The sequence below is a fragment of the Salvelinus alpinus genome, chromosome 13 (assembly GCF_045679555.1).
Source record: "Salvelinus alpinus chromosome 13, SLU_Salpinus.1, whole genome shotgun sequence".
Taxonomy (NCBI): domain Eukaryota; kingdom Metazoa; phylum Chordata; class Actinopteri; order Salmoniformes; family Salmonidae; genus Salvelinus; species Salvelinus alpinus.
In genome coordinates this window covers 52,440,432-52,466,806 of record NC_092098.1, presented here as the reverse complement: position 1 = coordinate 52,466,806, position 26,375 = coordinate 52,440,432, and the positions used below count along the sequence as shown (strand labels likewise).

General features: G+C 48.2%; 1 protein-coding gene across 3 annotated transcripts in view; it reads left to right on the top strand.

The window, feature by feature from the left end:
* LOC139537910 (serine/threonine-protein kinase TAO1-B-like) overlaps positions 1 to 26,375 on the top strand; it is a 70,651-nt gene that overhangs the window by 21,448 nt on the left and 22,828 nt on the right. For all 3 annotated transcript variants that reach the window (XR_011667618.1, XM_071339794.1, XM_071339796.1), the window contains 10 exons: positions 6,969 to 7,040; positions 16,318 to 16,419; positions 16,878 to 16,923; positions 17,077 to 17,173; positions 18,055 to 18,168; positions 18,318 to 18,409; positions 24,526 to 24,619; positions 24,848 to 24,929; positions 25,056 to 25,223; positions 25,634 to 25,864. Coding sequence is in view for 2 of the 3 variants with exons in the window: in XM_071339794.1 (XP_071195895.1) it covers positions 6,969 to 7,040; positions 16,318 to 16,419; positions 16,878 to 16,923; positions 17,077 to 17,173; positions 18,055 to 18,168; positions 18,318 to 18,409; positions 24,526 to 24,619; positions 24,848 to 24,929; positions 25,056 to 25,223; positions 25,634 to 25,864 (1,098 nt within the window). In the remaining variant the exon portion in view is untranslated. The remainder of the gene's footprint in view (positions 1 to 6,968; positions 7,041 to 16,317; positions 16,420 to 16,877; positions 16,924 to 17,076; positions 17,174 to 18,054; positions 18,169 to 18,317; positions 18,410 to 24,525; positions 24,620 to 24,847; positions 24,930 to 25,055; positions 25,224 to 25,633; positions 25,865 to 26,375) is intronic.

Below are 26,375 nucleotides of genomic sequence, written 5' to 3'. Positions count from 1 at the left end.
TCCCACCTGTAATAGGCCTCCTGTCCCACCTGTAATAGTTCTCCTGTTCTATCTGTAATAGTCCTCCTGTCCCATCTGTAATAGTCCTCCTGTAATAGTCCTCCTGTCCCACCTGTAATAGTCCTCCTGTCCCACCTGTAATAGTCCTCCTGTAATAGTCCTCCTGTCCCACCTGTAATAGTCCTCCTGTCCCACCTGTAATAGTCCTCCTGTAATAGTTCTCCTGTCCCACCTGTAATAGTCCTCCTGTCTCACCTGTAATAGTCCTCCTGTCTCACCTGTAATAGGCCTCCTGTCCCACCTGTAATAGGCCTCCTGTCCCACCTGTAATAGTCCTCCTGTCTCACCTGTAATAGTCATCCTGTCCCACCTGTAATAGGCCTCCTGTCCCACCTGTAATAGGCCTCCTGTCCCACCTGTAATAGTTCTCCTGTTCTATCTGTAATAGGCCTCCTGTCCCACCTGTAATAGTTCTCCTGTTCTATCTGTAATAGTCCTCCTGTCCCATCTGTAATAGTCCTCCTGTAATAGTCCTCCTGTCCCACCTGTAATAGTCCTCCTGTAATAGTCCTCCTGTCCCACCTGTAATAGTCCTCCTGTCTCACCTGTAATAGTCCTCCTGTCTCACCTGTAATAGTCCTCCTGTCCCACCTGTAATAGGCCTCCTGTCCCACCTGTAATAGTCCTCCTGTCTCACCTGTAATAGTCATCCTGTCCCACCTGTAATAGGCCTCCTGTCCCACCTGTAATAGGCCTCCTGTCCCACCTGTAATAGTTCTCCTGTTCTATCTGTAATAGGCCTCCTGTCCCACCTGTAATAGTTCTCCTGTTCTATCTGTAATAGTCCTCCTGTCCCATCTGTAATAGTCCTCCTGTAATAGTCCTCCTGTCCCACCTGTAATAGTCCTCCTGTAATAGTCCTCCTGTCCCACCTGTAATAGTCCTCCTGTCTCACCTGTAATAGTCCTCCTGTCTCACCTGTAATAGTCCTCCTGTCCCACCTGTAATAGGCCTCCTGTCCCACCTGTAATAGGCCTCCTGTCCCACCTGTAATAGTCCTCCTGTCTCACCTGTAATAGTCCTCCTGTCCCACCTGTAATAGTCCTCCTGTCCCACCTGTAATAGGCCTCCTGTCCCACCTGTAATAGTCCTCCTGTCCCACCTGTAATAGTCCTCCTGTCTCACCTGTAATAGGCCTCCTGTCCCACCTGTAATAGTCCTCCTGTCTCACCTGTAATAGTCCTCCTGTCCCACCTGTAATAGTCCTCCTGTAATAGTCCTCCTGTCCCACCTGTAATAGTCCTCCTGTCTCACCTGTAATAGTCCTCCTGTCTCACCTGTAATAGTCCTCCTGTCTCACCTGTAATAGTCCTCCTGTCTCACCTGTAATAGTCCTCCTGTCTCACCTGTAATAGTCCTCCTGTCCCACCTGTAATAGTCCTCCTGTCCCACCTGTAATAGTCCTCCTGTCTCACCTGTAATAGTCATCCTGTCCCACCTGTAATAGTCCTCCTGTCTCACCTGTAATAGTCCTCCTGTCCCACCTGTAATAGTCCTCCTGTAATAGTCCTCCTGTCCCACCTGTAATAGTCCTCCTGTCCCACCTGTAATAGTCCTCCTGTAATAGTCCTCCTGTCCCACCTGTAATAGTCCTCCTGTCTCACCTGTAATAGTCATCCTGTCCCACCTGTAATAGGCCTCCTGTCCCACCTGTAATAGTTCTCCTGTAATAGTCCTCCTGTCCCACCTGTAATAGTTCTCCTGTTCCACCTGTAATAGTCCTCCTGTAATAGTCATCCTGTCCCACCTGTAATAGTCCTCCTGTAATAGTCCTCCTGTCCCACCTGTAATAGTCCTCCTGTAATAGTCCTCCTGTCCCACCTGTCCCACCTGTAATAGTCCTCCTGTCCCACCTGTAATAGTCCTCCTGTCCCACCTGTAATAGGCCTCCTGTCCCACCTGTAATAGTCATCCTGTCCCACCTGTAATAGTCATCCTGTCCCACCTGTAATAGGCCTCCTGTCCCACCTGTAATAGTCCTCCTGTAATAGTCCTCCTGTCCCACCTGTAATAGTCTTCCTGTCCCACCTGTAATAGGCCTCCTGTCCCACCTGTAATAGTCCTCCTGTAATAGTCATCCTGTCCCACCTGTAATAGTCCTCCTGTAATAGTCATCCTGTCCCACCTGTAATAGTCCTCCTGTAATAGTCATCCTGTCCCACCTGTAATAGGCCTCCTGTCCCACCTGTAATAGTCATCCTGTAATAGTCATCCTGTCCCACCTGTAATAGTCCTCCTGTCCCACCTGTAATAGTCCTCCTGTAATAGTCATCCTGTCCCACCTGTAATAGTCCTCCTGTCCCACCTGTAATAGTCCTCCTGTAATAGTCCTCCTGTCCCACCTATAATAGTCCTCCTGTAATAGTCCTCCTGTCCCACCTGTAATAGTCCTCCTGTCCCACCTGTAATAGTCATCCTGTCCCACCTGTAATAGTCATCCTGTCCCACCTGTAATAGTCATCCTGTCCCACCTGTAATAGTCATCCTGTCCCACCTGTAATAGTCCTCCTGTCCCACCTGTAATAGTCCTCCTGTCCCACCTGTAATAGTCCTCCTGTCCCACCTGTAATAGTCCTCCTGTCCCACCTGTAATAGTCCTCCTGTCCCACCTGTAATAGTCCTCCTGTCCCACCTGTAATAGTCCCTGTAATAGTCCTCCTGTCCCACCTGTAATAGTCCTCCTGTAATAGTCATCCTGTCCCACCTGTAATAGTCATCCTGTCCCACCTGTAATAGTCATCCTGTCCCACCTGTAATAGTCATCCTGTCCCACCTGTAATAGTCATCCTGTCCCACCTGTAATAGTCCTCCTGTAATAGTCCTCCTGTTCCACCTGTAATAGTCCTCCTGTAATAGTCCTCCTGTCCCACCTGTAATAGTCCTCCTGTCCCACCTGTAATAGTCATCCTGTCCCACCTGTAATAGTCATCCTGTCCCACCTGTAATAGTCATCCTGTCCCACCTGTAATAGTCATCCTGTCCCACCTGTAATAGTCATCCTGTCCCACCTGTAATAGTCATCCTGTCCCACCTGTAATAGTCATCCTGTCCCACCTGTAATAGTCCTCCTGTCCCACCTGTAATAGTCCTCCTGTAATAGTCATCCTGTCCCTCCTGTAATAGTCATCCTGTCCCACCTGTAATAGTCCTCCTGTCCCACCTGTAATAGTCCTCCTGTAATAGTCCTCCTGTCCCACCTGTAATAGTCATCCTGTCCCACCTGTAATAGTCATCCTGTCCCACCTGTAATAGTCATCCTGTCCCACCTGTAATAGGCCTCCTGTCCCACCTGTAATAGTCCTCCTGTAATAGTCCTCCTGTCCCACCTGTAATAGTCCTCCTGTTCCACCTGTAATAGTCCTCCTGTTCCACCTGTAATAGTCCTCCTGTTCCACCTTTAATAGTCCTCCTGTTCCACCTGTAATAGTCATCCTGTAATAGTTCTCCTGTCCCACCTGTAATAGTCACCCTGTCCCACCTGTAATAGGCCTCCTGTCCCACCTGTAATAGTCCTCCTGTAATAGTCATCCTGTCCCACCTGTAATAGTCATCCTGACCCACCTGTAATAGTCCTCCTGTAATAGTCATCCTGTCCCACCTGTAATAGTCATCCTGTCCCACCTGTAATAGGCCTCCTGTCCCACCTGTAATAGTCCCACCTGTAATAGTCCTCCTGTCCCACCTGTAATAGTCCTCCTGTTCCACCTGTAATAGTCCTCCTGTAATAGTCATCCTGTCCCACCTGTAATAGTCCTCCTGTCCCACCTGTAATAGTCTTCCTGTCCCACCTGTAATAGGCCTCCTGTCCCACCTGTAATAGTCCTCCTGTAATAGTCATCCTGTCCCACCTGTAATAGTCCTCCTGTAATAGTCATCCTGTCCCACCTGTAATAGTCCTCCTGTAATAGTCATCCTGTCCCACCTGTAATAGGCCTCCTGTCCCACCTGTAATAGTCATCCTGTAATAGTCATCCTGTCCCACCTGTAATAGTCCTCCTGTCCCACCTGTAATAGTCCTCCTGTAATAGTCATCCTGTCCCACCTGTAATAGTCCTCCTGTCCCACCTGTAATAGTCCTCCTGTAATAGTCCTCCTGTCCCACCTGTAATAGTCCTCCTGTAATAGTCATCCTGTCCCACCTGTAATAGTCCTCCTGTCCCACCTGTAATAGTCATCCTGTCCCACCTGTAATAGTCATCCTGTCCCACCTGTAATAGTCATCCTGTCCCACCTGTAATAGTCATCCTGTCCCACCTGTAATAGTCATCCTGTCCCACCTGTAATAGTCATCCTGTCCCACCTGTAATAGTCCTCCTGTCCCACCTGTAATAGTCCTCCTGTCCCACCTGTAATAGTCCTCCTGTCCCACCTGTAATAGTCCTCCTGTAATAGTCCTCCTGTCCCACCTGTAATAGTCCTCCTGTAATAGTCATCCTGTCCCACCTGTAATAGTCATCCTGTCCCACCTGTAATAGTCATCCTGTCCCACCTGTAATAGTCATCCTGTCCCACCTGTAATAGTCCTCCTGTCCCACCTGTAATAGTCCTCCTGTAATAGTCCTCCTGTTCCACCTGTAATAGTCCTCCTGTAATAGTCCTCCTGTCCCACCTGTAATAGTCATCCTGTCCCACCTGTAATAGTCATCCTGTCCCACCTGTAATAGTCATCCTGTCCCACCTGTAATAGTCATCCTGTCCCACCTGTAATAGTCATCCTGTCCCACCTGTAATAGTCATCCTGTCCCACCTGTAATAGTCCTCCTGTCCCACCTGTAATAGTCCTCCTGTAATAGTCATCCTGTCCCTCCTGTAATAGTCATCCTGTCCCTCCTGTAATAGTCATCCTGTCCCACCTGTAATAGTCCTCCTGTCCCACCTGTAATAGTCCTCCTGTAATAGTCCTCCTGTCCCACCTGTAATAGTCATCCTGTCCCACCTGTAATAATCATCCTGTCCCACCTGTAATAGTCATCCTGTCCCACCTGTAATAGGCCTCCTGTCCCACCTGTAATAGTCCTCCTGTAATAGTCCTCCTGTCCCACCTGTAATAGTCCTCCTGTTCCACCTGTAATAGTCCTCCTGTTCCACCTGTAATAGTCCTCCTGTTCCACCTTTAATAGTCCTCCTGTTCCACCTGTAATAGTCATCCTGTAATAGTTCTCCTGTCCCACCTGTAATAGTCACCCTGTCCCACCTGTAATAGGCCTCCTGTCCCACCTGTAATAGTCCTCCTGTAATAGTCATCCTGTCCCACCTGTAATAGTCATCCTGTCCCACCTGTAATAGTCCTCCTGTAATAGTCATCCTGTCCCACCTGTAATAGTCATCCTGTCCCACCTTTAATAGGCCTCCTGTCCCACCTGTAATAGTCCCACCTGTAATAGTCCTCCTGTCCCACCTGTAATAGTCCTCCTGTTCCACCTGTAATAGTCCTCCTGTAATAGTCATCCTGTCCCACCTGTAATAGTTCTCCTGTTCTATCTGTAATAGTCCTCCTGTTCTATCTGTAATAGTCCTCCTGTCCCACCTGTAATAGTCCTCCTGTCCCACCTGTAATAGTCCTCCTGTCCCACCTGTAATAGTCCTCCTGTCCCACCTGTAATAGTCCTCCTGTCCCACCTGTAATAGTCCTCCTGTCCCACCTGTAATAGTCCTCCTGTCCCACCTGTAATAGTCACCCTGTCCCACCTGTAATAGTCACCCTGTCCCACCTGTAATAGTCACCCTGTCCCACCTGTAATAGTCCTCCTGTCCCACCTGTAATAGTCCTCCTGTCCCACCTGTAATAGCCCTCCTGTCCCACCTGTAATAGTCCTCCTGTCCCATCTGTAATAGTCCTCCTGTAATAGTAATCCTGTCCCACCTGTAATAGTCCTCCTGTCCCACCTGTAATAGTTCTATCTGTAATAGTCCTCCTGTCCCACCTGTAATAGTCCTCCTGTCCCACCTGTAATAGTCCTCCTGTCCCACCTGTAATAGGCCTCCTGTCCCACCTGTAATAGGCCTCCTGTCCCACCTGTACTAGTCATCCTGTAATAATAGTTCTCCTGTCCCACCTGTAATAGTCATCCTGTAATAATAGTTCTCCTGTCCCACCTGTAATAGTCCTCCTGTAATAATAGTCCTCCTGTCCCTCCTGTAATAGTCCTCCTGTCCCACCTGTAATAGTCCTCCTGTCCCACCTGTAATAGTCATCCTGTTCCACCTGTAATAGTCCTCCTGTTCCACCTGTAATAGTCATCCTGTAATAGTCCTCCTGTTCCACCTGTAATAGTCCTCCTGTTCCACCTGTAATAGTCCTCCTGTCCCACCTGTAATAGTCATCCTGTTCCACCTGTAATAGTCCTCCTGTTCCACCTGTAATAGTCATCCTGTAATAGTCCTCCTGTCCCACCTGTAATAGTCGTCCTGTTCCACCTGTAATAGTCCTCCTGTTCCACCTGTAATAGTCATCCTGTAATAGTCATCCTGTTCCACCTGTAATAGTCCTCCTGTTCCACCTGTAATAGTCCTCCTGTCCCACCTGTAATAGTCATCCTGTTCCACCTGTAATAGTCCTCCTGTTCCACCTGTAATAGTCATCCTGTAATAGTCCTCCTGTCCCACCTGTAATAGTCATCCTGTTCCACCTGTAATAGTCCTCCTGTTCCACCTGTAATAGTCATCCTGTAATAGTCATCCTGTTCCACCTGTAATAGTCCTCCTGTTCCACCTGTAATAGTCCTCCTGTCCCACCTGTAATAGTCATCCTGTTCCACCTGTAATAGTCCTCCTGTCCCACCTGTAATAGTCATCCTGTTCCACCTGTAATAGTCCTCCTGTCCCACCTGTAATAGTCGTCCTGTTCCACCTGTAATAGTCCTCCTGTTCCACCTGTAATTGTCCCACCTGTGTTCTCTGTGTGTAAGGCGCGGGATTTACGATCTACAGAGGTGGTGGCCATCAAGAAGATGTCTTATAGTGGGAAGCAGTCCAACGAGGTGAGACAGACTACGACACACGATGTACTATATTTATTACCTTTATTTGATCAGGGACAACAGAAACAGAAGTCTCAGTCCACTTGAGAAATGATTTAGTTAAAGCACACACACATTGTCTCACACTCCAAGGTCACCCCACGGCTCTCTCACACTCTCACTATCGCCGTGCTTCTTGCTCGTAATGTCAGATTAGCTGTAGTCGGATTAAGACCTAATCTGTGTACGATGAGAGTCGCCCACCAGGAGACCGAGGCAGACGGGAACATGAGATCATTCGTTTTTTTTGAAGGAGACCTACAATGTTGTCTTTAGATGGTGTTCATTCGGAGTGGGCTAGGTGTTCACTCTGTAGGTTGATTTACCCAGGGATGTTGGTTGATTTAAAGAACCAATGTCTCCACAGAAATAATTGCACAGCAGTCTGCTTCTTTATTCTTTAATACTCTCTCTCTCTCTCCCACCTCTCTCTCCTCTCTTTTCTCTCTCCTTTTCCCCTGCTCTTTTACTCTCTTCAATCTCTCTTCATTCTCTTATTTTCTTTCTCAATAATTATCACCCCATTTCAAGGCTTCCTTGTCTAGCTAAGATTATAGAATCCTTGGTAAATGTACAACTTCGGTCTTTTTTTAAATCTGAGAAATGTATTTTGAATGTAAACCAATCTGGTTTGGTCATAGCACTATTACAGCAACCACTTTTGTTGTAACTGTGTTAGGGGTGGCAGGTAGCCTAGTGGTTAGAGTGTAGGGGCGGCAGGTAGCCTAGTGGTTAGAGTGGAGGGGGGCAGGTAGCCTAGTGGTTAGAGTGGAGGGGGGCAGGTAGCCTAGTGGTTAGAGTGGAGGGGGGCAGGTAGCCTAGTGGTTAGAGTGGAGGGGGGCAGGTAGCCTAGTGGTTAGAGTGGAGGGGGGCAGGTAGCCTAGTGGTTAGAGTGGAGGGGGGCAGGTAGCCTAGTGGTTAGAGTGGAGGGGGGCAGGTAGCCTAGTGGTTAGAGTGGAGGGGGGCAGGTAGCCTAGTGGTTAGAGTGGAGGGGGGCAGGTAGCCTAGTGGTTAGAGTGTAGGGGGGCAGGTAGCCTAGTGGTTAGAGTGTAGGGGGGCAGGTAGCCTAGTGGTTAGAGTGTAGGGGGGCAGGTAGCCTAGTGGTTAGAGTGTAGGGGGGCAGGTAGCCTAGTGGTTAGTAGCCTAGTGGTTAGAGTGGAGGGGGGCAGGTAGCCTAGTGGTTAGAGTGTAGGGGGGCAGGTAGCCTAGTGGTTAGAGTGGAGGGGGGCAGGTAGCCTAGTGGTTAGAGTGGAGGGGGGCAGGTAGCCTAGTGGTTAGAGTGGAGGGGGGCAGGTAGCCTAGTGGTTAGAGTGTAGGGGGGCAGGTAGCCTAGTGGTTAGAGTGTAGGGGGGCAGGTAGCCTAGTGGTTAGAGTGTAGGGGGGCAGGTAGCCTAGTGGTTAGAGTGTAGGGGGGCAGGTAGCCTAGTGGTTAGTAGCCTAGTGGTTAGAGTGGAGGGGGGCAGGTAGCCTAGTGGTTAGAGTGTAGGGGCGGCAGGTAGCCTAGTGGTTAGAGTGTAGGGGGGCAGGTAGCCTAGTGGTTAGTAGCCTAGTGGTTAGAGTGGAGGGGGGCAGGTAGCCTAGTGGTTAGAGTGGAGGGGGGCAGGTAGCCTAGTGGTTAGTAGCCTAGTGGTTAGAGTGGAGGGGGGCAGGTAGCCTAGTGGTTAGAGTGTAGGGGGGCAGGTAGCCTAGTGGTTAGAGTGTAGAGGTGGCAGGTAGCCTAGTGGTTAGAGTGTAGAGGTGGCAGGTAGCCTAGTGGTTAGAGTGTAGAGGTGGCAGGTAGCCTAGTGGTTAGAGTGTAGAGGTGGCAGGTAGCCTAGTGGTTAGAGTGTAGGGGCGGCAGGTAGCCTAGTGGTTAGAGTGTAGGGGCGGCAGGTAGCCTAGTGGTTAGAGTGTAGGGGCGGCAGGTAGCCTAGTGGTTAGAGTGTAGGGGCGGCAGGTAGCCTAGTGGTTAGAGTGTAGGGGCGGCAGGTAGCCTAGTGGTTAGAGTGTAGGGGCGGCAGGTAGCCTAGTGGTTAGAGTGTAGGGGCGGCAGGTAGCCTAGTGGTTAGAGTGTAGGGGCGGCAGGTAGCCTAGTGGTTAGAGTGTAGGGGCGGCAGGTAGCCTAGTGGTTAGAGTGTAGGGGCGGCAGGTAGCCTAGTGGTTAGAGTGTAGGGGCGGCAGGTAGCCTAGTGGTTAGAGTGTAGGGGCGGCAGGTAGCCTAGTGGTTAGAGTGTAGGGGCGGCAGGTAGCCTAGTGGTTAGAGTGTAGGGGCGGCAGGTAGCCTAGTGGTTAGAGTGTAGGGGCGGCAGGTAGCCTAGTGGTTAGAGTGTAGGGGCGGCAGGTAGCCTAGTGGTTAGAGTGTAGGGGCGGCAGGTAGCCTAGTGGTTAGAGTGTAGGGGCGGCAGGTAGCCTAGTGGTTAGAGTGTAGGGGCGGCAGGTAGCCTAGTGGTTAGAGTGTAGGGGCGGCAGGTAGCCTAGTGGTTAGAGTGTAGGGGCGGCAGGTAGCCTAGTGGTTAGAGTGGAGGGGCGGCAGGTAGCCTAGTGGTTAGAGTGGAGGGGCGGCAGGTAGCCTAGTGGTTAGAGTGGAGGGGCGGCAGGTAGCCTAGTGGTTAGAGTGGAGGGGCGGCAGGTAGCCTAGTGGTTAGAGTGGAGGGGCGGCAGGTAGCCTAGTGGTTAGAGTGTAGGGGCGGCAGGTAGCCTAGTGGTTAGAGTGTAGGGGCGGCAGGTAGCCTAGTGGTTAGAGTGTAGGGGCGGCAGGTAGCCTAGTGGTTAGAGTGTAGGGGCGGCAGGTAGCCTAGTGGTTAGAGTGTAGGGGCGGCAGGTAGCCTAGTGGTTAGAGTGTAGGGGCGGCAGGTAGCCTAGTGGTTAGAGTGTAGGGGCGGCAGGTAGCCTAGTGGTTAGAGTGTAGGGGCGGCAGGTAGCCTAGTGGTTAGAGTGTAGGGGCGGCAGGTAGCCTAGTGGTTAGAGTGTAGGGGGGCAGGTAGCCTAGTGGTTAGTAGCCTAGTGGTTAGAGTGGAGGGGGGCAGGTAGCCTAGTGGTTAGAGTGGAGGGGGGCAGGTAGCCTAGTGGTTAGTAGCCTAGTGGTTAGAGTGGAGGGGGGCAGGTAGCCTAGTGGTTAGAGTGTAGGGGGGCAGGTAGCCTAGTGGTTAGAGTGTAGAGGTGGCAGGTAGCCTAGTGGTTAGAGTGTAGAGGTGGCAGGTAGCCTAGTGGTTAGAGTGTAGAGGTGGCAGGTAGCCTAGTGGTTAGAGTGTAGAGGTGGCAGGTAGCCTAGTGGTTAGAGTGTAGGGGCGGCAGGTAGCCTAGTGGTTAGAGTGTAGGGGCGGCAGGTAGCCTAGTGGTTAGAGTGTAGGGGCGGCAGGTAGCCTAGTGGTTAGAGTGTAGGGGCGGCAGGTAGCCTAGTGGTTAGAGTGTAGGGGCGGCAGGTAGCCTAGTGGTTAGAGTGTAGGGGCGGCAGGTAGCCTAGTGGTTAGAGTGTAGGGGCGGCAGGTAGCCTAGTGGTTAGAGTGTAGGGGCGGCAGGTAGCCTAGTGGTTAGAGTGTAGGGGCGGCAGGTAGCCTAGTGGTTAGAGTGTAGGGGCGGCAGGTAGCCTAGTGGTTAGAGTGTAGGGGCGGCAGGTAGCCTAGTGGTTAGAGTGTAGGGGCGGCAGGTAGCCTAGTGGTTAGAGTGTAGGGGCGGCAGGTAGCCTAGTGGTTAGAGTGTAGGGGCGGCAGGTAGCCTAGTGGTTAGAGTGTAGGGGCGGCAGGTAGCCTAGTGGTTAGAGTGTAGGGGCGGCAGGTAGCCTAGTGGTTAGAGTGTAGGGGCGGCAGGTAGCCTAGTGGTTAGAGTGTAGGGGCGGCAGGTAGCCTAGTGGTTAGAGTGTAGGGGCGGCAGGTAGCCTAGTGGTTAGAGTGTAGGGGCGGCAGGTAGCCTAGTGGTTAGAGTGGAGGGGCGGCAGGTAGCCTAGTGGTTAGAGTGGAGGGGCGGCAGGTAGCCTAGTGGTTAGAGTGGAGGGGCGGCAGGTAGCCTAGTGGTTAGAGTGGAGGGGCGGCAGGTAGCCTAGTGGTTAGAGTGGAGGGGCGGCAGGTAGCCTAGTGGTTAGAGTGGAGGGGCGGCAGGTAGCCTAGTGGTTAGAGTGTAGGGGCGGCAGGTAGCCTAGTGGTTAGAGTGTAGGGGCGGCAGGTAGCCTAGTGGTTAGAGTGTAGGGGCGGCAGGTAGCCTAGTGGTTAGAGTGTAGGGGCGGCAGGTAGCCTAGTGGTTAGAGTGTAGGGGCGGCAGGTAGCCTAGTGGTTAGAGTGTAGGGGCGGCAGGTAGCCTAGTGGTTAGAGTGTAGGGGCGGCAGGTAGCCTAGTGGTTAGAGTGTAGGGGCGGCAGGTAGCCTAGTGGTTAGAGTGTAGGGGCGGCAGGTAGCCTAGTGGTTAGAGTGTAGGGGCGGCAGGTAGCCTAGTGGTTAGAGTGTAGGGCGGCAGGTAGTCTAGTGGTTAGAGCTTGGCAGGTGGCAGGTAGCCTAGTGGTTAGAGTGTAGGGGGGCAGGTAGCCTAGTGGTTAGAGCTTGGCAGGTGGCAGGTAGCCTAGTGGTTAGAGTGTAGGGGGGCAGGTAGCCTAGTGGTTAGTAGCCTAGTGGTTAGAGCTTGGCAGGTGGCAGGTAGCCTAGTGGTTAGAGTGGAGGGGCGGCAGGTAGCCTAGTGGTTAGAGTGGAGGGGCGGCAGGTAGCCTAGTGGTTAGAGTGGAGGGGCGGCAGGTAGCCTAGTGGTTAGAGTGTAGGGCGGCAGGTAGTCTAGTGGTTAGAGTGTAGAGGTGGCAGGTAGCCTAGTGGTTAGAGTGTAGGGGCGGCAGGTAGCCTAGTGGTTAGAGTGTAGAGGTGGCAGGTAGCCTAGTGGTTAGAGTGTAGAGGTGGCAGGTAGCCTAGTGGTTAGAGTGTAGAGGCGGCAGGTAGCCTAGTGGTTAGAGTGTAGAGGCGGCAGGTAGCCTAGTGGTTAGAGTGTAGAGGTGGCAGGTAGCCTAGTGGTTAGAGTGTAGAGGTGGCAGGTAGCCTAGTGGTTAGAGTGTAGGGGCGGCAGGTAGCCTAGTGGTTAGAGTGTAGGGGCGGCAGGTAGCCTAGTGGTTAGAGTGTAGGGGCGGCAGGTAGCCTAGTGGTTAGAGTGTAGGGGCGGCAGGTAGCCTAGTGGTTAGAGTGTAGGGGCGGCAGGTAGCCTAGTGGTTAGAGTGTAGGGGCGGCAGGTAGCCTAGTGGTTAGAGTGTAGGGGCGGCAGGTAGCCTAGTGGTTAGAGTGTAGGGGCGGCAGGTAGCCTAGTGGTTAGAGTGTAGGGGCGGCAGGTAGCCTAGTGGTTAGAGTGTAGGGGCGGCAGGTAGCCTAGTGGTTAGAGTGTAGGGGCGGCAGGTAGCCTAGTGGTTAGAGTGTAGGGGCGGCAGGTAGCCTAGTGGTTAGAGTGTAGGGGCGGCAGGTAGCCTAGTGGTTAGAGTGTAGGGGCGGCAGGTAGCCTAGTGGTTAGAGTGTAGGGGCGGCAGGTAGCCTAGTGGTTAGAGTGTAGGGGCGGCAGGTAGCCTAGTGGTTAGAGTGTAGGGGCGGCAGGTAGCCTAGTGGTTAGAGTGTAGGGGCGGCAGGTAGCCTAGTGGTTAGAGTGTAGGGGCGGCAGGTAGCCTAGTGGTTAGAGTGTAGGGGCGGCAGGTAGCCTAGTGGTTAGAGTGTAGGGGCGGCAGGTAGCCTAGTGGTTAGAGTGTAGGGGCGGCAGGTAGCCTAGTGGTTAGAGTGTAGGGGCGGCAGGTAGCCTAGTGGTTAGAGTGTAGGGGCGGCAGGTAGCCTAGTGGTTAGAGTGTAGGGGCGGCAGGTAGCCTAGTGGTTAGAGTGTAGGGGCGGCAGGTAGCCTAGTGGTTAGAGTGTAGGGGCGGCAGGTAGCCTAGTGGTTAGAGTGTAGGGGCGGCAGGTAGCCTAGTGGTTAGAGTGTAGGGGCGGCAGGTAGCCTAGTGGTTAGAGTGTAGGGCGGCAGGTAGTCTAGTGGTTAGAGCTTGGCAGGTGGCAGGTAGCCTAGTGGTTAGAGTGTAGGGGGGCAGGTAGCCTAGTGGTTAGAGCTTGGCAGGTGGCAGGTAGCCTAGTGGTTAGAGTGTAGGGGGGCAGGTAGCCTAGTGGTTAGTAGCCTAGTGGTTAGAGCTTGGCAGGTGGCAGGTAGCCTAGTGGTTAGAGTGGAGGGGCGGCAGGTAGCCTAGTGGTTAGAGTGGAGGGGCGGCAGGTAGCCTAGTGGTTAGAGTGGAGGGGCGGCAGGTAGCCTAGTGGTTAGAGTGTAGGGGCGGCAGGTAGCCTAGTGGTTAGAGTGTAGGGGGGCAGGTAGCCTAGTGGTTAGAGTGTAGGGCGGCAGGTAGTCTAGTGGTTAGAGCTTGGCAGGTGGCAGGTAGCCTAGTGGTTAGAGTGTAGGGGGGCAGGTAGCCTAGTGGTTAGTAGCCTAGTGGTTAGAGCTTGGCAGGTGGCAGGTAGCCTAGTGGTTAGAGTGTAGGGGGGCAGGTAGCCTAGTGGTTAGTAGCCTAGTGGTTAGAGCTTGGCAGGTGGCAGGTAGCCTAGTGGTTAGAGTGGAGGGGCGGCAGGTAGCCTAGTGGTTAGAGTGGAGGGGCGGCAGGTAGCCTAGTGGTTAGAGTGTAGGGGCGGCAGGTAGTCTAGTGGTTAGAGTGTAGGGGCGGCAGGTAGCCTAGTGGTTAGAGTGTAGGGGCGGCAGGTAGCCTAGTGGTTAGAGTGGAGGGGCGGCAGGTAGCCTAGCGGTTAGAGCTTGGCAGGTAGCCTAGCGGTTAGAGCTTGGCAGGTGGCAGGTAGCCTAGCGGTTAGAGCTTGGCAGGTAGCCTAGCGGTTAGAGCTTGGCAGGTGGCAGCTAGCCTAGCGGTTAGAGCTTGGCAGGTAGCCTAGCGGTTAGAGCTTGGCAGGTGGCAGCTAGCCTAGCGGTTAGAGCTTGGCAGGTAGCCTAGTGGTTAGAGCTGTGGACTAGTAACCGGAAGGTTGCGAGATCGAATCCCCGAGCTGACAAGGTAAAAGTCTGTCGTTCTGCCCCTGAACAAGGCAGTTATTAACCTACTGTTCCTACAGGAGGCCTTTTTCCCTTTTGGTAGACCGTCATTGAAAATAAGAATTTGGTCTTAACTGATTTGCCTAGTTAAATAAAGGTGTTAAAAAAAGGCACAGTGATGCCTGAAAACGTTGGTGATTTACCCAATCAATGACTATATATGTAGAGTGTGGAACTCTATTCTATTTTTAACACTTTAAACCCTAAAATAAAAATGTGCTGCTTTGTTTGTGGACTTGTCAAAAGCTTTTGATACTGTTGATCATGCAGTTTTAAAGTTGTCCTCGATAGGCCTGGGTTCTGACCCCCCCCCCCCCGTTCACGGTTTCATCATTATCATAGTGAAAGAACTCAGGCCGTCGTGAGATTGACGGGGTTATAAGTCAGAATTTCTCAGAAAGTACATATAGGTGTACCACAGGGGTCCGTTATAGGACCTGTTCTCTTCACTGTTTTATATAAACACTATTGACCAATCTGTTACAAATTGTAAACGTTATCTATATGTGGATGATACTATTATGAATGCTGTTGATCTGGTCAACTATATACAGAAGTCCTTTGCTGATTTTTAAAACGTATGCTGATTTTTAAAACTGTATCAAAACTACAGTCAGATTTTAAAGCTATACAGAAGTCCTTTGCTGATTTTTAAAACGTATGCTGATTTTTAAAACTGTATCAAAACTACAGTCAGATTTTAAAGCTGTACAGAAGTCCTTTGCTGATTTTTAAAACTATATCAAAACTACAGTCAGATTTTAAAGCTGTACAGAAGTCCTTTGCTGATTTTTAAAACTGTATCAAAACTACAGTCAGATTTTAAAGCTATACAGAAGTCCTTTGCTGATTTTTAAAACGTATGCTGAATACGGGCAGAACAAAATACATGTTTTTAAACTCTCGTAAGAATGTTTCATATGCACTACATGTTCGCTCGTTAGATGGTTCTCCAATCGAACTTCTTCCCGTATATAAATACTGAGGCATTTGGATATTGATTTGATATTTTAAAAAACATCTAGATGATCTGGTTAAGAAGCTAAGATTTAAAGTTGTCTTCTTCTACAGAAACAGATGGTGTCTTTCTCTAAGCAGCAGGAAGCAGATTATTCAGTCAACCTTTTAATCGGTTCCTGATTTATGGTGATTTATTATTTATCAAAGTGCAGCTGCTACTACTCTTAAACCTTTGGGATTCCATCTCCCATAATGCCCTTTGTTTTGTTACAGGTGACAGTTTTGATACCCGTCATGTATCAGAAGGTTGGCTAGGCTTCGCTAGATCTCTACATTTACTCCTTGTTTACAAGGCCCTACTTCATAAACCTCAGTCTTATCTAGGGCTCCCGAGTGGCGCAGCGGTCTAAGGCTCTGCATGTCAGTGCTAGATGCATCACAACAGACCCTGGTTCGATCCCGGGCTGTACCACAACCGGCCGTGATCGGGAGTCCCATAGGGCGGCACACAATTGGCCCAGCGTCCGGTTAAGGGAGGGGTTTGGCCGAGGTAGGCCGTCATTGTAAAATAAGAATTCATTTTACTAGGCAAGTCAGTTAAGAACAAAGGTTAAATAAAAAATATTTAACTTTGCTGTTGAAGTATAGACACCTGGGTTGGTTAACCCGTTCACAGGGTTGGTTAACCCGTTCCCAGGGTTGGTTAACCCGTTCACAGGATTGGTTAACCCGTTCCCAGGATTGGTTAACCCGTTCACAGGGTTGGTTAACCCGTTCACAGGGTTGGTTAACCCGTTCCCAGGGTTGGTTAACCCGTTCCCAGGGTTGGTTAACCCGTTCACAGGGTTGGTTAACCCGTTCCCAGGGTTGGTTAACCCGTTCCCAGGGTTGGTTAACCCGTTCACAGGGTTGGTTACTTCTTGAGGTTCCTAGTGTCTACACCAAGCTAGGTAAATCTGCTTTTAGTTTGAATGCACCGTATTGCTGGAACAAAATTCAAAATAGATTTCATCTTGATGTTGTGATGCCGTTCAGGAAATTTAAATCGTTGACTGGGGACTTACTTGTGGAGGAATGAAACTGTTTTTCTGGGTGATTTGTGATGTTTTATTTGTGCTTCCCATGACTGTGTTTTTGCATTTTTATATGTATATTTATATAATATGTATGTTCATATTGTATTATACAATATATAATTATTGGAAAAAGATGTGTTCCCTTTTTAAAAAATAAATGTTAAATAAAACATCTTAATTCTCTCTCACAAACACACACAGAAATGGCAGGACATCATAAAAGAGGTGAAGTTTCTCCAGACGATTCAACATCCCAACAGTATAGAGTACAAGGGCTGCTACCTACGAGAAAACACAGCATGGGTAAGACACACACACACACACACACTGGACTTTGGAGGACTACTACCTAGAACACACACAATAGCTCACGCGCACTTTCTTAGCCCCTTTCTCTTAATGTTCTGTTATCGTAATGTGTTCTGTGTTCTGTGTCTGTGTTCTGTGTTGTGTTGTCTGTGTTCTGTGTGTTGTCTGTGTTCTGTGTGTTGTCTGTGTTCTGTGTTGTCTGTGTTCTGTGTGTTGTCTGTGTTCTGTGTTGTCTGTGTTGTCTGTGTTCTGTGTCTGTGTTCTGTGTTCTGTGTTCTGTGTGTTGTCTGTGTTCTGTGTTGTCTGTGTTCTGTGTTGTCTGTGTTCTGTGTTGTCTGTGTTCTGTGTTGTCTGTGTTCTGTGTTGTCTGTGTTCTGTGTTGTCTGTGTTCTGTGTTGTCTGTGTTCTGTGTTCTCTTTGTTCTGTGTTCTGTGTTCTCTCTGTGTGTCCAGTTAGTGATGGAGTACTGTCTGGGTTCAGCCTCTGATGTTCTAGAAGGTAAGACATTTTTCTTTTTTAAACAACAGCTGTTCTATTGGACATGTATTCTACTGCATCAAGTCGTCAACTTAGACTGTGTGTTTTGATGGCGTTACGCTCAACTTGTTTAATTCTTAGCAAATGTTTTCTGAAATATTCTCTCACCTATAGTTCATAAAAAGCCTCTTCAGGAAATGGAGATCGCTGCCATTACCCATGGTGCTTTGCAGGGTTTAGCCTACCTTCACTCCCACAACATGATTCACAGGTGAGGGTTTACTTGACAGTTTGAAGGATGGTGATTACATCACACCTACTAACCCAGTTCTCTCTCTATCTATCTCTCTCTTTCTCCCTCCCACCTCTCTCTCTCTATCTATCTCTCTTTCTCCCTCCCACCTCTCTCTATCTATCTCTCTCTTTCTCCCTCCCACCTCTCTCTATCCCTCTCTCTCTTTCTCCCTCCCACCTCTCTCTCTATCTATCCCTCCCACCTCTCTCTCTATCTATCCCTCCCACCTCTCTCTCTATCTATCCCTCCCACCTCTCTCTCTATCTATCCCTCCCATCTCTCTCTCTCTCTATCCCTCCCTCCCACCTCTCTCTCTCTCTATCCCTCCCTCCCACCTCTCTCTCTCTATCCCTCCCTCCCACCTCTCTCTCTCTCTATCCCTCCCTCCCTCCCACCTCTCTCTCGCTCTCTCTCTCTATCCCTCCCACCTCTCTCTCTCTATCTATCCCACTCCCTCCCTCCCACCTCTCTCTCTCTATCTATCCCACTCCCTCCCTCCCACCTCTCTCTATCCCACTCCCTCCCTCCCTCCCACCTCTCTCTATCCCACTCCCTCCCTCCCTCCCACCTCTCTCTATCCCCCTCCCTCCCTCCCTCCCACCTCTCTCTCTCTATCTATCCCACTCCCTCCCTCCCTCCCACCTCTCCCACCTCTCTCTATCCCACTCCCTCCCTCCCTCCCACCTCCCTCCCTCCCTCCCTCCCACCTCTCTCTATCTCCCTCCCTCCCTCCCTCCCACCTCTCTCTATCCCACTCCCTCCCTCCCTCCCTCCCACCTCTCTCTATCCCACCCACTCCCTCCCTCTATCCCCCTCCCTCCCTCCCACCTCTCTCTATCCCACTCCCTCCCCCCCAGAGACATCAAAGCAGGTAACATCCTACTGACGGAGCCAGGGCAGGTCAAGCTTGCTGACTTTGGCTCCGCCTCCATCGCTTCCCCAGCCAACTCCTTCGTGGGGACGCCATATTGGTGAGGGACAGCAGAGACAGACAGTCATGGGGGTCTACCAGACGGCAAGCTTTGACCACATGACAGTTTTTAATTCTACCTGTTCCATTATGCAAAATGTTCAATGATTGTAATTGATCCCCCCCCCGCCACCTCCCCCCTTTCTGCAGGATGGCCCCAGAGGTGATCTTGGCCATGGACGAGGGCCAGTATGACGGAAAGGTGGATGTCTGGTCCCTTGGGATCACCTGTGTAGAACTAGGTAGGTGGGTGGGTGGGTTTTCCATTGTTTATATGTTTAACACACTGTGTGTATTAGGGTTTTTGTTAGCCAGTAATTGCCAGCTTTTGGCAATTAATACATGATTTTTTTTTTTTTTTTTTTATGTAATATTTAAAAATGTATTTTCTTTAAAAAAACATTTTTAATTAAAATTGTAGCCGGCCAAATTGTCTGGGAGAAGAAAAAAAATAGCTGATTAGGCTGCCTGTCGTACACCCCGATTTTCAGCACCATTCTGTCACTCCTTGCACGCTGCCTTGCTGCTGTGGGGAGAGAGAATCCGTGGTCTACGTTACTGTTGGCCTTTTTCATTGAAGTAAAACGAAAGTTGGAGAAAAGTGCCTGTGCCAATAGGGCCCGATTTCAGACTCAAGGAAATGTACGCCTTTCCTACGCACTTCTCAGTATTTGGTATTCAGGCTTACCTTATTCAGTCGCCTAACGCGCTCTGCAGGTGTGGCTACTTTGCATGCTTTGAATAAATGTCATTTGAAAACCTTCCCACTTGCTGGCCAACAGATTTTCTCGCAGACTTTTCATTCAATAGGGTATTTAGGAACATTTTATCTGAAGACATCCCTTTTAAATATCATGTACCTTTCTTTTTAGTTAGAGTTTTGTCGATCGACTCACTAGATATATGTAGAAAACGGGTTCAGAACATTAGGAATCAATGAAAAGAAAGCCATCTAAGTACATGCATAATCTTCTTTTTCAGCACCAATTGGTAGATTTAAAAAAAAAAAAAAAAAAAGTCAGATTTTGTATATTTTTTGAGGGGTTCGGAAAGTATTTATGAATCATAAATAACAGATTTGGAGAGCCTTTACACACAAAAGAAACCAGTGGTTTGATTCATTCAGAATTTTTTTTATATATATTTTTTTACCTTACCTTAAAACCTGTTATGGCTGCAGCCCGACACCGGTACACCTATGACAACATCCAGCTCAAATGCAGGGCGCGAAATTCAAAATCTATTTTTTTTAAATATTTAACTTTCACACATTAACAAGTCCAATACAGCATTTGAAAGATAAACATCTTGTCAATCCAGCCAACATGTCCGATTGATTTTTTAAATGTTTTACAGAGAAAACACCACATATATTTATGTTAGCTCACCACCAAATAAAAAAGAGGACAGACATTTTTCACAGCACAAGTAGGATGCAAGTAGAATGCACAAGCCAACCTAACTAACCTAGAACCAACCTAAATAACCTAGAAAAAACTACCTCAGATGACAGTCCTATAACATGTTACACAGTAAATCTATGTTTTGTTCAAAAAAATTGCATATTTTAGCTATAAATCAGTTTTACATTACTGCTACCATCATAGCTACAGTCAGAAATCGCACGGGAGTAGCCAGAGAAAATAGACACCAACGTCAACTACCTAATTACTCATCATACAACATTTCAGACAAATATATGGTGGATAGCTAATGAAAGACAAATATCTTGTGAATACAGGCAATATTTCCGATTGTTGAAGTGTTTTACAGCGAAAACACAATATATCGTTATATTAGCTTACTACAATAGCTAGCACACAGCAACATTGATTCTAGTCAAACGGTAGCGTTAGCACAGTTCGACAGATATATGAAAAAGCATCCCAAATTGGGTCCTTATCTTTGTGGATCTTCCATCAGAATGTTCTCCAAGGGGTCCTTTGTTCAGAAACGTCTTTATTTCGATCCAGAACGAACAATTTCCCTCTTGAATTAGCAAGCACACTGGCAGTGCGACGCTAACCTCTCCATCTTGAAAAAATTATTGCGTCGCATCACGTCTAAAGTCCAGAAAACATTTCAATAATATAATTAAAGTATATTGAAATAACATACTTTAGGATGATATTGTGACATGTATCAAATAAAATCTAAGCCAGAGATCATATTCACCTTTACAGAGTGTTTTCCAGGAGCCGAGTCCAGGTGCTACTTCGCGCCCAGAAAGAAAAATAAACTGCGCAACACTCAATCAAAGAGGCTGTGTTCAAATACAGGACGAGATAATCAACTGATTTCAACTCTCACTTCCGCATGACACACAGAGGAAGGCGTATGACGTGTTTCTACAGTCCTAAGTGACATGCCCTTTTATAGACAAGGGCTCGAAGAGCGACATCGATTTTTGGAAATCTCACTTCCGGATAGGAAATGGACTGTAAAAATAGTTCTGTTCCACTTAGAGAAATAATTAAAACGGTTTTAGAAACTAGAGACTGTTTTCTATCCAATAGTAATAACAATATGCATATTGTAAGAGCAAAAATTGATTAAGAGGCCGTTTGAAAATTTGCACATATTTTCCAGTTTTTCAATACGCCCCCTGCAGCCATAACAAGTTAAAATGGCCACTATCAGTTCTTCAATCCTGTACAATAGTAAGCTATACCCTCGTCTATTGCCTGCACCAACCATGGAACTGGGTGACGACACGGTCAAGTGTTACGCCGTTTGTTGGGTTCAAACTGTTACTGCTTGGTCTGTGCTCCATAAGGATTTCATTAGCCTACATGTCTTTAAAAATATATATATTATATATATATGATCAACTGTTACTAGTGATCCTCAGCAACAACCATACGGCCGTGAAGGCGTTTACAGAGGTAAACGAAACCAATAGAATTAAACTGAATGATAATGTAGGCTATACCAACTGAAGGGAACTAACAGTAAATTGTCAGTTTAAATATTTTTGTGGTTATTAGGCCTACTGACGGTCGATAACGCTAGTTAGCATTGGCTCTTGAAACGACCTCTTAACTTCCTTCATACTGGATACAGAGACATAAAAATAGTATCCACTAGTTCATCTGACTCAGGGGGAAATAGATAAAAAGGCCTTATTGCCAAAATCCTGAAGTATCCCTTTAAGCTTTAGCTACTGCAGGCCTATGATATGAAGGCTGTGTGTACCAGCGCTCCAACTGACTCAGTTGAACTTGAAGTAGAATGTTTTTAGGCCTACCAGAGGTACTCTTATAATCTAACAATATAATGATCGTCTTTTATTAAAAACATATTCTGATTGGAAAATTAACAAATTAGCCTCCTTCTGTACATTTTATATCTGTATAGCATACGCCCGTAGCCAATCTGACAAGGTATAAAGAACTGCTGTAAGCATACCACCGGCATATCTATTTCTATCTCTCTCTAGCTCTACGTGGCTAGGCCGAAGTTTCTCTTCCTTTTTAAATATTAATATCATACAGTGGATGCTAGTCCTGCTTTTTTATTAAATTTTTACCAAACATTGAGATTTGTAAAAACACTTGGGTGAACTGTTGGAATCATAGAAGTAGAATGACTTAAACTGTCTTCAGAAACTATTCACACCCCTTATTCCACATATTGTTGTGTTACAGCCGGAATTGGATTAAATGGATATGGATTAAATATATATATTTTTCCGTTTACCCATCCTACACACAATACCCCATAATGATAAAGTTGCAGATTTTTTTTGCAGATTTATTGAAAAATGAAATGCATACATTTCTCATTTGCCTGAGTATTCATACCCCTGAGTCAGTACTTTAGCAGCGATTTACAGCTGTGAGTCTTTCTTGGTAAGTCTCTAAGAGCTTTACACATCTGGATTGTACAATATTTTCCCATTCTTCTTAAAATTCTTCAATCTCTGTCAAATTGGTTGTTGATCATTGCTAGACAACCATTTTCAGGTCTTGCCATAGATTTTCAAGTAGATTTAAGTCAAACTGTAACTCGGCCACTCAGGAACATTCACTGTCGTCTTGTTTAGTAACTCCAGTGTAGATTCGGCCTTGTGTTTTAAGGTCATTGTCCTGGTGAAAGGTGAATTCAGCTCCCAGTGTCTGGTAGAAAGCAGACTAAACCAGATTTTCCTCTAGGATTTTGCCTGTGCTTAGCTCCATTCAGTTTCTCTTTATCCTGAAAAACTCCCCAGTCCTTGCCGATGACAAGCATACCCATAACATGATGCAGCCACCACTATACTTGAAAATAATGGAGAGTGGTACTGTGTGAGGAAAGGTTGTATTCTACGGATGATGTAGAGCATGAACCTGCAGTAACGAGTCACTGCTTTGATGTTTGCAGAGACCAATCGGGTGTTGTCCAGGGTCACACCAAGGTTCTTTGCACTCTGGGTGGGGGACACTGGAGTTGTCAACCATGATGGAGAGGTCTTGTAGCGGACAGGACTTTCCCGGGAGGAAGAGCAGCTCAATTTGGTTGAGCTTGAGGTGGTGGGCTGACATCCAAGCTGAGATGTCTGCCAGGCATGCAGAGATTTGTGTCGCCACCTGGGTGTCAGAAGGGGGGAAGGAGAAGAGTAGTTGAGTGTCATCCTCATAGCAATGATAGGAGAGACCATGTGAGGATATGACAGAGCTGAGTGACTTGGTGTATAGAGAGAAGAGGAGAGGTCCATCCCCATAGCAATGATAGGAGAGACCATGTGAGGATATGACCGAGCTGAGTGACTTAGTGTAAAGCGAAAAGAAGACCTGGAGGGTTGTTGCAGTGAGATTAGTAGGAGAACAGAGACCTGGAGGGGAGTTACAGTGAGATTAGTAGGAGAACAGCCTCTAGTAAAGATGAGGTCAAGCGTATTGAATGCCTTGTGAGTGGAAAGGGTGAGGAAAAAAGAGGAAAGGAGTGCAAAGAAATTAATTGAAGTCTGGCGTTTGGAGGTTGAAGTCGCCCGGTACAATGAGTGGTGAGCCATCGTCAGGGAAATTAGCTTATCAAGGTGTCAATCTCTACAAGGGCACTTGGTGGGCAATAGGTGACGACAATGTTAAGTTTGAGTGGACAAGTGACAGTGACGACATGGAAATCAAATGAGGAGATGGACAGGTGTGAGAGGAGATCTCCAGTTAAGAGAAATGAGTAGCCCTGTGCCACCATCACGACCAGATGCTCTTGGTCTATGAGAGAACACATCCGATGAGGAGAGAGCAGCTGGAGTAGCAGTGGTTCTTTGGGGTGATCCATGTCTGTCAGGGCCAAAAAGTATACACTGGGAACTCCACATGGGTTGTGCTTGCAGGGTACACTAAATTAAAGGGTTGCAGCCAAAAGGGTTGGCGTGTCTGTGAAGCCTACAGGGAGAGGAGCAAACAGGTATAGAAAACACACACACATACTCGCCAAAGCTTCAAAAGAGAAAAATTAGATCATTAGAAAATAACAAAGATACTCAAGTGACAGAGTGGTGTGGAGCCTTCCTCTCTTTTCCTTCATTTAATAACTCTGCAGAACATCTTTTGTTTCGATGACAGTACCGCCTCTTGACAATACTGCCGCTTACAGATGCCGCCTGAAAAAACAGTTGAGACTGAATTATTAACGCTAAATGCCTAGCACTAAACTTACCATTGGCCTCATGGTAAAATCTTTGAGTAGTTTCCTTCCTCTCTGGCAACTGAGTTAGGAAGGACGCCTGTATCTTTGTAGTGACGGCGTGTATTGATACACCATCCAAAGTATAATGAATAACTTCACCATGCTCAAAGGGATATTCAATATCTGCTTTTTAAATGTTTACCCCATCTACCAATAGGTGCGCTTCTTTGCGAGGCATTGGAAAAAACCTCCCTGGCCTTTTGTGTTTGAATCATTAATTGTGGACAGCCTAAGCCCTATACGTCTACGCATGCAATGTCCTGATGCGTTTAGTGCACAAATCTCCGTGAGATGGTAGTTTTATTATTTGGGGAATGTTAAAAACCAAGGAAACAATAAGCAATAAAGTTTTTCAGATTTGAAAATCCTAGTGTTTTTCTTTGTAATTTGTTATAGGCTGTTTTTAATTAAGGACACGTAAATGGGAATCGTTTGGCCAATATTCCTTGTTTGATGGCGCTGGCTGCGCCAGGTTGGAGCTTTCCTTCTGGCTCTTTCTACTCTTGGACCTGAATGCATATAGATGTCTGGTACATTCAAATCTTCCCGGTTATGTTGTCCTAACGGAAACCCTGGTGTGTGTGTGTGTGTGTGTGTGTGTGTGTGTGTGTGTGTGTGTGTGTGTGTGTGTGTGTGTGTGTGTGTGTGTGTGTGTGTGTAACTCCTCCTGTCTCCTTGTGTGCAGCGGAGAGGAAGCCTCCTCTGTTTAATATGAACGCTATGAGTGCCTTGTACCACATAGCGCAGAATGAGAGCCCTACGCTGCAGTCCAGAGACTGGTGAGTGTTACACACACACACACACACACACACAGCCCAATATCTTTTCATAAGTAGATAGCGTTGTACCACTAGCTGTCATTTCTATCATAGGTGGATTTTACTGTTACTTTAATTGTCTTGCCCCTGATCTCTCCCCCTCTTTCCACCCCTTTCCCTCCTCCCTCGTTTCCTGATCCCCCCCCCCCTCTTTTCCTCCTCCCTCGTTTCCGGTCTCTCTCTTCGCAGGACGGATTACTTTAGAAACTTTGTTGATTCTTGCCTTCAGAAAATCCCCCAGGATAGACCCCACTCTGACGATCTACTGAACGTGAGAACACTTTCAATTTTTTCCCTCCCGACATAAACAAGATAACCTACCCTCTCCTTAAACACCTTTCTCCTTCCTTCCTTCCTTCACACTCTCTCTCCATCTCTCTCTCTCCTCCCCCTGTAGCATGTGTTTGTCCAGCGGGCGCGTCCAGACTCTGTTCTGATGGATCTGATCCTGAGGACCAAAGAGGCGGTCAGAGAGCTGGACAACCTGCAGTACCGTAAGATGAAGAAGATCCTGTTCCAGGAAGCTCACAACGGACCACAGGCTGAGACACAGGACGGAGACGAGGTCTGTGTGTTCAGGGAGGGGAGGGGAGGGGGGGGGGGGTTAGGGTGAGGGTCTTGTTCCAGTTGTGATTTGTAGTCTCCATACCATCAGTTCTAACCAGACGCTTATCACACTATCTGACCAATCTCTGTCTATCTGCCTACGTCTCTTGTCTCTCTGTGTGTGTCTCTCTGTGTGTGTCTCTCTGTGTGTGTCTCTCTCCGTGTGTGTCTCTCTCTGTGTGTCTCTCTCTGTGTGTCTCTCTCTGTGTGTCTCTCTCTGTGTGTCTCTCTCTGTGTGTCTCTCTCTGTGTGTCTCTCCGTGTGTGTCTCTCTCTGTGTGTCTTTCTGTGTGTCTGTCTGTGTGTGTGTCTGTCTCTGTGTGTGTGTCTGTGTGTGTGTCTGTCTCTGTGTGTCTCTCTCCGTGTCTAGGAGGTGGAGCACGGTGCAGGGCGTACAGACACAGTGAACAGTGTGGGCAGTAACCAGTCCATCCCCAGTATGTCTATCAGCTCCCAGAGCAGCTCAGTCAACAGTCTGAATGAAGCAGCACAGGACGACCGCAGTCATGACGACCGCAGTCATGACGACCGCAGTGAACTGGACCTGATGGAGGGAGACCACACGGTCATGTCCAACAGCTCTGTTATACACCTCAAACCAGTGGGTCACACACACACACACACACACACACACACACACACACACACACACACACACCCTGCTATATACACACACACACACTGCTATACACACACACACACACACACCCTGCTATTAATAACACACACACACACACAGCTACACACACACACACACCTCTATACAGGCTGCCACATGGGCCAGGGATCATCAACTAGATTCAGCTGCGGGACAATTTAATTTGTGGTGGTAGTGGATGGTCGGGGGGCATAATTGACCGCAGGCCAAATTCAGCCCGTGGGCCGCCAGTTGGGGAATCCTTTGTAGTACAAGTATTTTATTATAGTACTAGCTGTCACTAGTCACCATCTTTTTTTATAAAAAAATTCAAAATGAATACAAATACAAACAATTTGACAGAGGTAATGAACTGTCCAGTGGATCAGCACAGTGATAAAACAGGACCATGAAATCAGGAATACAGACAGACTCTATCTGAGCTACTGACCCCCCCCCCCCCCCCAAAAAAAGA